Here is a 9,925-nt window from a genome sequence, read left to right as displayed (position 1 = left end):
GCTTTGAATCTGCCCTGGGTTGGGAAGCAACATTCCCTGCCTGTCAGATCTTCCGTGCCATGAGCCCCCTGCTGGCTCTGGTGGTTGGCGGTGCAGGAGCCGTGAGAGCATTTGGGAGCATGAGGGCACGGAAGCGCACACCGGCTGGATCCGGATCTGAGACCCGGGCGGCAACGACTGTCTCCGAGCCTCGTTTCCTCTTGTGTGAAATGGAGGCACGTCGTGCCAGCCTCCGGGGTACATGTGAGTGTTGATGGGATAACGCACGTAAAGGGTGCCCTCTGGGGCAGATTCTGACGGGGGTCGATGCTGGGGGTCATAGCCTGGCTTGGGTGGGCAGCCGGCAAAGGCGGCTGAGGGCCATATGGTGTTCTGGTGAAGGCATCACCCCTTCTGCTCTGCCAGGCCCCAGACCTCCCCTCCCAGGAAACTGAGCCAACCCTACCTTCCTGACATTTCAGAGCTGTTTCTGCCCAGAGTGAGATTTCACAGGCTTTGTGGGTGTCTTGGGCCTGGGCACGCCCCTCCCCCACCCCGGGCTGTTTCCTCTCAGGCGATACCGGAAATGGTGTCCATGGGAGCAGATAGCGCCAAGGCCACTCACACCACAGCTTCGCGAGGCCCCACGCAGAGTGAGGGCGTTCAGCTCCACTCTGGAATGTGCTCGGAGCTCTGGACTGGGATGTTGGGGTGAGCCTGCAGGCTCCGGAGTATGGCCCAGGCTTGGGTCGCCCTGAACAGTCTAACGAGGGGGACATGGCTATTGTCCCCTCTCTGATCAGAAGATGCCCGGGAAAACACGTGTCCTGAGGAATGGAGACTGCAACCCACCATGCACTCTTCCGTCAGAAACCTCCCAGGCTCCCTGCAGCCACAGAATGAAGTTGGAATTCCTACTCCAGCTACCGTCAAGGCCTCCATCCACAGGTGACTTTGTTTTGTTTTGATATGTTCCCCTTTTCCTCGTCAGGGCCCCTGGGCTGCAGCCAGACGTTATCCAGCTGATGCCCAGCTAACAAACAGAATAGGAATATTGATGCTTTCCTGCTCTGAGCTTGTACTGCTTCTGCTGGAAGGGCCACCCCCATCTTCCTGCTCCAGCAAGGCCACCTGAGGAAGCCCTCATCCATCCCACCTCCTGGCTGCCTCAGGTGGAGCGTGTGCTCCCTCTGTGAACTCAGGGCCTAGGGGCTTTCTCTGAAGGCCCTGTCCCCCTCCTTCCTTTAATATGCCTACTCATCTCCCCTCTTGAACCCCCTGTAGACAGTGGGCCTGTCTTTGATTCTCTGTGTTCCAGGGCTCAGAACATTCTGTCAGGCTCAACAAGTGACTGAACAAGTAGTTTCCCATTTAGGACAGCCCCAGTCAGAGGTATGGATAAACAAGGGGCAGCTTAGAAGCGTCCCTCAGAGCTGGGAAAGGCACTGAATGACACTCAGTCTAGCGTCTGCTGAGGGCGGAGCCCCTCCATTGCCTCCCCAGCAATGAGACAGATCTACACAAGACTAGCCTTCAGGAGACATGTTCACCCCTGACCTGGAAGCTGAGGGGCCCATCCCTCGAGGGCAGTATTCTCCTCAAGACAGGCATGAGGCGGCTTGATCTTGAGTCATAGACAACAGCGAAGATTGGGTGGAAAAGGGGCACTGAACTAGGAGTCCTGAGGCTTGGATTCCGTTCCACCCACTCATTTGGCTTCTTAAGAAAACCATGGGGGGAATTCCTTGGTGGTCCAGTGGTTAGGACTTGGTGCTCTCACTGCCGAGGCCCCAGGTTCAATCCCTGGTCGGGGAACTAAAATCCCATAAGCTGTGAGGTGTGGCCAAAAAAAAAAGAAAAGAAAAGAAGACCAAGGGGAGGCCTCCTGGGATGTTCTTGAGACTCTGAGCTATTTATTGTCTGGCTTGGGCTTCGTGCTCCTCCCCGGTGGCCCACTGGTGCCACCTTTCACGGAGCTGCAATTCCCACGCCCTGAGTTTCATGGAGGCTCATTGGCTCAGAAAAACTGGAATCTTGGGAACAGCCCCATTCCCAAGAGTCACTTTTACGCTGTAGATTTGGAGTTCCACAAAGGGGAGACTTCTTACAATATGGATTGCCCCAGCAAAAGCCAGGGTTCCGTTGAGGAGTGAGCTCCCCGTCCCCGGGTTAAGGTAGAGAGGCTGGATGTCTCTCCAGTAAGGATGCTGTAACGGACATCCTTTACAGCTGGGCTGAGAGCAGGAGGCTAATTGGATCAGGTCTTCCTTCCCTCCTGGTCATGAAATTCTAGGATTCTGTGTCCTCAGGCCCCTCCTGACCTCCCTCTCTGGGGACTAAATCAGAGTTAACCCCTCGCCAGCCTTCACTGGGGCATTCTTGGCCTCAGACAGTAGACTTGGTCACTGTCCCCTGATGGCTATTCTGAGGATGCTGCAATGGTGGCACTGGCTCAGCAATGGGGTGGATGCCGGACAGACGCACCTACGCCCCCATGGAAGAGGGGAGGCCCAAGCCCATGACTGCTTCACACACCCCCCAGCACAGAAGAGAATTCATACCAAGGCTCTGTCTCCCATCTGGGCCTTCAGCAGCTTGGCTCCTGCGTCGGTGGCCCCCTTGGCTGGCAGCCTGGCCAGGGCCATCTGCAGCTGAAAAAGCAAACCTGGCACTTAATATTTAATTCTGCTCAGCAGTTGCGGCGCCTGAGTGAAGGGCTCCGGTGCTGCCGTCGGATGTGTGCTCACGGATCTCAGCAGTCCGTCCCTTCAGCTCATTTTAAGGCCCATGAATGGAAGAACTCTCCTTCACAAGGCACTCTGCGATGGGAGAGGGTTTAACTGATCGTCTGCCCCACTCCCCAGTCGCAGCCTAGGATTCACGAACAGCTTAGTAAATAATGATTCTGCAACCATGGTCTGCATCTAACAACAGCCTTGGGAGGCGGAGAGAAAAGGAACTACGGACTTCACATCACAGTTGAGGAGACAAGGTCAGAGACACTGAGAAACCCGCCACTCAGGCTCATGGCCTGGTGGCCAAGACCACTGCCGTATACAGACAGCCAACCAACCCTTTAAGGGTTTCCCAATTGTCCTTCACACAAAGACCATCCCTGTCCGACAAGGCTGGGCACCACCCACCCTCCCACCTCTCTGACCTCATCCTGTTCCAAGCTTGGCCACATTGGTCCCCTTTCAGGCCTTTATTCCTATTCAGGGCCTTTGTACCTGCTGGGTCCTCTGCATGAAGGCCTCTCCCCCACCCCTCCGAGTCTGGCCCCTTCTCATCCTCCAGGGACCCACTGTGCATACTCCCCCCTCTAAGGGGCCCTCGATGCTGGTCTGTCTCCAGGAGGGCAAGGACCAGGCCTATTTTGCTCCCCACAGTCTCCCCAGGGCCTGGCCCAGAGCCTGCGATGGTTCTCAAAAAATACGTTATAGAATAAAGAAGGTCTAATTCAATGCCAAGTGTAGTGACTGTGGAGGACTTTGGAGAGCAACAGAACTGGATTTGAAATCCGGCACCACCACGTGCTGTGTGACTTGAGAAAACCTCTTAACATCTGCCAGCCTCTGCTCCTCCAGCCACATAAGGAGAAGCTGCGTAGGTTCACTCTAGCTCCTGAGGGACCCTGAACCGCTGGGTCTTGTGCCCTCTCTTGACTGGAGGGGTTTGTCATCAGCTGTGGGAAGGTAGGGGCAGCAGAAAGAGGAAGGTGGACAAAAGTGAGACGAACTGGTGGAACGCTCCTTGCTCTAGCTTCAGATTAGCAAGGATCCCTGTTAATTTATTCAACAATGCCTTTCTGGTGCTAACTACCTGCTAGGCACTGTTCTAAGCATTTTACAGTGTTAAGTCATTTAAGCCTCAGAAAACCTTGGGGTGAGTGCCGTTATAACTGCCACGTGACAGGTGGAAGAAACTGAGGCACGGAGAGCTTATACCTGGCTCCAAGTCACAACACAAGTCAGTAGTGGAGCTGAGATTCACACCCAGGTGGTCAGGCTCCAAGCTTGCGTCCTCCTTGCTATGTCGGGCTATCTCTCCACCGCCTGCGTCCTCCTTGCTTCCCGACACTCTCCCCTCTCAGGATATGACAGAGACTGAGGGACTCATTGCAAACACTGACTCACCAGTCCTTGGGAAGGACCTACAGCATCTAAGTGTGCTCCCTCTCTGGAGGAGTGGCGCAGGGTACAGGGAACCCGGGGCAGGGGCGCCTGAGGCCCCTCACCTCTTGCTCCAGCTCCCGGATGCGGTTGCTCAGCTGCCTTGCTCTGGTCTTCGCACCCTCGGACTCTGCCATCAGCACCCGGTTCTTTTTGGACAGCTCAACGATCTTGGTGGCAGTCACATCCCCAACCACACCAGCCGTCCCTAAAATGAAGGGAAACGGTAAGGTCAATTAAAAACACAGGCCCACACATCGAACAGCCTTGCTGCTGCTGGCCTGGGCCAGCAGCGACTTGGGCAACAATGAGTAGCTGCCCTCGGCCACCTCGTGTCTGTTGAAGAGGATTAGGACACATCAGGAGAAAAGGAGGAAGAACCTGGGGAAGGAAACCAAACCTAGAAATACAAATGGTCCAGTGGTGAGTTTTCTGGTTATGTTTTCCTCCCAGGACCCCAAAGCATTACAAATCCTGGAACTAGACATCAGAAAGAAGTCTACGAGAAGCCCTCTCTAGTCCGAAGGGCAGGAAGTGGGGCTGAGAGCAAGCCAGGGCTCTCTCCCAACTCTGTCTCCAGACAGGCCTCACTCTTGAAGCTGCAACCCCATGATAATGGGGGCATCAGCGAATGGGCAAGCACAGAAATGCTCAAATATCTGGGTAAATATAATAGACTATCTTGCAACCTTCAGTTTTTTAAAAGGTATAATGGTTGAAAGCAAATATGATAGCATAGTCTGACGGGATGTTCAACATATACAGACATAATACATATAAAAGCTGTAATATAAGGGGGGAGGGTACAGGGACTTATATGGTGGTCAAGTTTCTTCATTCCACTTGAAGTGGTGAAATGTTAATTCTAAGTAGACCGTGAAAAGTTATGTGTGTTGTAAGCACTAGCGCAATCACTAAAAAAATTGTACAAAGAAATAGAAAAACTAAACTAAAGCAAACACTAAAAGTCCACCCAAAGGAAAACCAGTTCTTCAGCTGTCAGCAGCCTGTCACTGTGGCCTGGTTTAAAAACATGAACTGAGACTGTCAGACTTTTCTCTTCAAAATGTGAAGTTGGAAATCAGAAATGCGGACTTCTGAGTGAGGACTGGATTTAAGAGGTCTTGAGGGAGGCTGGGGCCGGCAATCGGATGAGGCCATGAGCACACCAGCAGAAGCGGCAGAAGACAGGATGTGGGGCAGGCTGGAGAAGAGGGAGCAGGCCCTGTCTCCCAGGTCTCCTGGGGTGAGGAGGCATCTCCTGCTCTCCCCGGAGCCCATCAACTTCTCAACACCCTTGCAAAAGCTGCCCCTTCGCATCTGAACCCCGAGCCAGGTTAGGTGTTATCATCTGTTCAGTGTGGTTTTGTTTTAGACAGAAGAGGCCAAAGAATGGAGGGAAGCACAACAGGCTATCAAGGGCCTTTAAGATGCCAGATTCCCCTTGCTTTTCAATTCAGCACTGGTCCTCTGGGTGCACCTACTCTTAAAGTCATTTCCTAGCAAAGGCAGAGAGAGACGCTCTGGCAGAGGCCAGGTGAGGCATCGTGCCCTCTGTGATTGCTGACACTGACTTTGTGCTTTCTCAGTCAGCCACCTGGGAATTGCTCAACGGGCATACATCGAGCAGAGGACAGTCAGGGCCAAGGTCCCCACCAGATCTGTAAGAACAAGGTCTAGCTCATAACCACAGGGTCAGTGGTCAATGTCCAGCCCACACCCACAGGGCTAAGGTCATCTCTAGGCCCACAAAGCCAAGGTCCCTAACAGACCCACAGGGTCAAGGTCTCCAGCAACAGAACCAAGGTCCGACTCCGACCTGAAGGGCCAAGATCCACTGTACATGCTGCTGGATCCCAGGAAATCCTCCCCGAACAGCGAACTCCCCTGTCTTGTCCACCCTTCTCGAGCAGCAACAGCGAGTGGTGTAGAGTAAATGCCTACTTCCACTGGGGCTTTTTCGCGTCCATGATACAGTGTTTGAGCCAGAGCATCCAGGTACAATGGGTGCCGTTGGCTCACCGAACGTGTAGCGAGCATCACGGAGAACTCTTGTCATGAGTCCCAGCGGGGTCACCCACGTGGCCTCCATGGCAGCTGGGCCAGCCCACCTGGACTTCAGAGCAGAAACTGTCGCAACAGCGGTGGAGCTACCTGTGAAGGCAAATCTGTCCTCTTCTATTTTCTTTTTGAGGTGTTTGATTTCAAAGTCCCTCTCCTTCAGCAACTTATACAATCGCCCGTTCTCATCCACTGTTTCCCTGAGTTGATCCCGAAGCCGTTCGATCTCGTCTTCAAGCATCCTGCAAGGCAAAGGCAGAATCACAGGAACCGATGGGCGGGGGTCAGGCCTCCACAGCCCAGGTTTATCGTACCTGGTTGGGCACTGGGTGGAGATAAGAACTGGTCTGTACAAAATAGGAATGAGAAATTAAGGGAATCTCAGTGAGCAGATTTTTAACACACTGTTCTCAAAACTGAACGATTAAGGACACACACAAGTGAAAGGAGAAAAGTTTTTTTTTTTTAATGTGCCAATTTTTATTTTATTTTATTTTTTATTTATTTATTTATTTTTTGCGGTACGCGGGCCTCTCACTGTTGTGGCCTCTCCTGTGCGGAGCACAGGCTCTGGATGCGCAGGCTCAGCGGCCATGGCTTACGGGCCCAGCCGCTCCGCGGCATGTGGGATCTTCCCGGACCGGGGCACGAACCCGTGTCCCCTGCATCGGCAGGCGGACTCCCAACCACTGCGCCACCAGGGAAGCCCAAGAAAGAAGTTTTCAATAACATGGTTTACTACGGATTCAACAGAGCTATATAAAACCCCACCCAGAGAATTCATACTCCTTTCCAGCATCCATGGAACATGCATAAAGATGTATTATAATTTAGGCTTCAAAGGCAACCTTAGCAAATTCCAAATAATGGACATTATACAGACCATTTTCTTAATGGCAATTGACTAAAATTAGAAATCGATACTAAACAGAGAACAAAAATAAAATAAAACACAGAACTCCAAACCCATCATATGCTTGGAACTGAAAAAAAAAAAACCACACACATACACACACTCCTAAATTATTTATGGGTTAAGAAGAAATCATAATGTGTATTATGAAGCATTTAGAACGGATTGACTGTAGAAGCAATATGTATGAAAACTTGGGAACAGCAGCTAAAGTGATACTTAGAAGGAAATTTATAGCCTTAATTGCATATGTATATTAGAAGACGAAAGAGGAATTGTCTAAGCCTTAAGTTGAGACCAGGTCTCTGGGTCTCTCAGGTAAACCCAATAGGAGATCAGAATAGGTGGCTAGTTTTGTATATTACAATTGTCTTGCAAGTCATTTTTTTAGAACTTTAAAACATGAGGAACATGTGACTGGTGGGTCTGTGATCACTTCTACCATTAGGCATGGAGCCAGCTCCATAGAGGCAGTTGCTCAGGTAGTAAATAAGTTACGGAAATTATAGATAACAGTAATTATTATTAGCTATTATTATTGTTGGTGTTATTCTACCAACAGCTCAAGTCTCCACAAATTCCAGTTTCTCTGACTTGGGGAAAGATCATTTGGGAATAGGTCTGGGGTTAACTTAGAGCTAATATTTAGGAGCCGTATGAATTTTTTCAATTTTTATTGAGAAATCTTTATCTTTTCCTAATTAGCATTTTTCAGTAGAACATTGTGAAAATCGAGAAACTATGAAAAGTAGAATTTGCAGATGGAGAAGATAGATTCTGGGTGAAACCAGAAGCAAAGAGATAGCTCAACAACTGCTGTGATTTTTTTTTTTTTTTTTTTGCAAAATGACTAGAAAACAATTTTGTTCCAATCCAGACTCCTGCTTCTAACAACCAATATAAATCAATGCATCTGTGTGACATTGGCAAATTTAAAGCAAAATGAGAAGATTCTGGACTCCTTTCAACTGTTTCACCAACCATATAAAAGCAAGGAATCCATAAACTGCTTCTTTAGGACGGGTATGTTTATGTGTCTTTATGTGTCAGGGAAGGGAAATTGACACAGAACAGTCACCGATGAGGTTTGGAGTAGCGATCAGCTGTGAATCATCAGAACCAGCCAACCAGCTCCTCAAAAACCAAAACACATTTTTCATGAAAGAGAGACTACGTAAGAAAATTCAAGTGAATAAACTACACCTTGATGAGTTTCAAAATTTCCATTTGACTTTAAGTGGTTTTTGAATACACTTCATGTCAAATTATGTCCCTTTATCCGATGCAGGAGTCTTCAATAACAATCTCTGTGTCAAAACTTCTGGGTCTCAGCTGATAAACACACATCTGGTCAACCTGCCTGTCGAACTGTCTGCAATCATTCTCCCCCACCTTCCCTACCTCCCTGTAGTGCTCCTGGGAGGGTCCAAACTTGCATTTACCTCTGCTCAAAGCTGGTTTTTGAGTTCTGCTCCCCGGCTTGGAGGACGCTGAGGCCATCAGAGATCTCCACGGGCTCTTTTTGGTCATCAGCTCTGCTTTGGAAGCTAAGTTCTTTTTCCTTCCGTTTCTCCATCTGCTTCTGTAACCTTCTGTGCTGCATCTCCTGCATGGCCCTGAACTGGAGCCTCAAGGTGTCCTGTGAGCCTTCATCCTCTGCCATCTTGCCCTTGGAGTAGGAAAAGAAGCCCGAGCCTAAGCAAACTCCACAAACTGCTCCTTTCCCAAGAGTGCTCAGCACATATCAGCCCTGTCTACAACCCCCAAGCCTGGAGTTGGCTCCTTATCTTTGCATGTGTCCATGAGGAAGCTTGGAAGACCCACCCTCACTTCAGGTCCCCTGAAAGCCAAAGCTGAGCCGAGCTAAGCGTCAGCTCTCTACACACCCTCCCATGCCTGAATGTGCCACCAGACCTCGAATGGCATCAGAATACTCCCCCCACCCCCATCACTCAGATTCAACAGTTGACTCCTTCCTGTCCCTAAAAACAGTGGCTCTCAACTCTGGCTGACCATTAGAATCTTCTAGGAGTTCCTAAAATATAGCAATGCTGGGGCACATCCCTGGACCATTTAAAATCTTAATTCCTAGGAATGGGGCTCAGACATCATTACTGTTTTTAACTAAGGTATAATTTTAGGTTGAATTATAATTTACACATAGTAAAGTGCGTAAGTCCTGAGTGTACAGCTCAATAAATCTTTACACAGGTATGCAGCCCTGGCTCCGGCCAGGGTCCCGGTGGCTGCCGGCTCCCCCAGCTCCAGCCCGGGCCCTTCTGTACTTCCCCACCCCCCACCCCCGCACTTACAGTGGTCACTCCGCTGCTGCTTTCTTGGGCTGCAGCAGCTCGGGCACCTCTATCAGACGCCTTCTTGCGCTGCCCCGGCAACCGTCACCAGGGAAACCAGCCACGCCGCTGCGTGACGTCCTCACGAGTCTACGGCAACCAAGAGGTCGCCGGGAGTTCGGAAAGGGACAGAGGCGCAGATGGTCCGGGTTGAGGCGGTAAGTAAATAGGCGAGGTGGGCTGACGGATGAGGGCGTCTTGTGTATGAAACTTGAAAGTTGGCCCAGTGGTCCGCTTCTGGAACATATTTTAAAAGTTTTGTGGGCCAAACGTTCTGCGCAGAGATACGCATCCCGCAGTCCTGCTGGGAGAAATTAAGGTGAATGATCCTACCAAGAAATTTAACGTAGCCATTCAGAATGTCTTTGGAAAATGTGGAAGTGTGGGGGGAAAGGTTATTTTGTGACGGTGAGTGAAAAAGGCAGGACACGAAATAGTAATTGCTAAGT

The 9,925-nt window shown here is 50.5% G+C and overlaps 1 protein-coding gene and 1 non-coding gene across 2 annotated transcripts in view; one reads left to right on the top strand and one right to left on the bottom strand.

Moving 5' to 3' along the window:
• The window catches only part of CCDC13 (coiled-coil domain containing 13), a 28,980-nt gene extending 20,192 nt beyond the window's left edge, over positions 1–8,788 (bottom strand). The window contains exons 1-4 of the mRNA XM_067753907.1: positions 8,568–8,788; positions 6,306–6,454; positions 4,217–4,359; positions 2,541–2,630 (exon numbers count right to left, since the gene is read on the bottom strand). Of these exons, the coding sequence (XP_067610008.1) occupies positions 2,541–2,630; positions 4,217–4,359; positions 6,306–6,454; positions 8,568–8,788 (603 nt within the window). The remainder of the gene's footprint in view (positions 1–2,540; positions 2,631–4,216; positions 4,360–6,305; positions 6,455–8,567) is intronic.
• TRNAE-CUC (transfer RNA glutamic acid (anticodon CUC)) lies at positions 1,722–1,794 on the top strand. The gene has a single exon. It is a non-coding gene; the product is annotated as a tRNA-Glu (tRNA).
• Positions 8,789–9,925: the final 1,137 nt, after the last annotated feature.

This window comes from Pseudorca crassidens, chromosome 10 (genome assembly GCF_039906515.1).
Source record: "Pseudorca crassidens isolate mPseCra1 chromosome 10, mPseCra1.hap1, whole genome shotgun sequence".
NCBI classification, from domain to species: domain Eukaryota; kingdom Metazoa; phylum Chordata; class Mammalia; order Artiodactyla; family Delphinidae; genus Pseudorca; species Pseudorca crassidens.
Note: the sequence above shows the minus strand (reverse complement) of the source record. Positions and strands in the feature narration are given on the sequence as shown.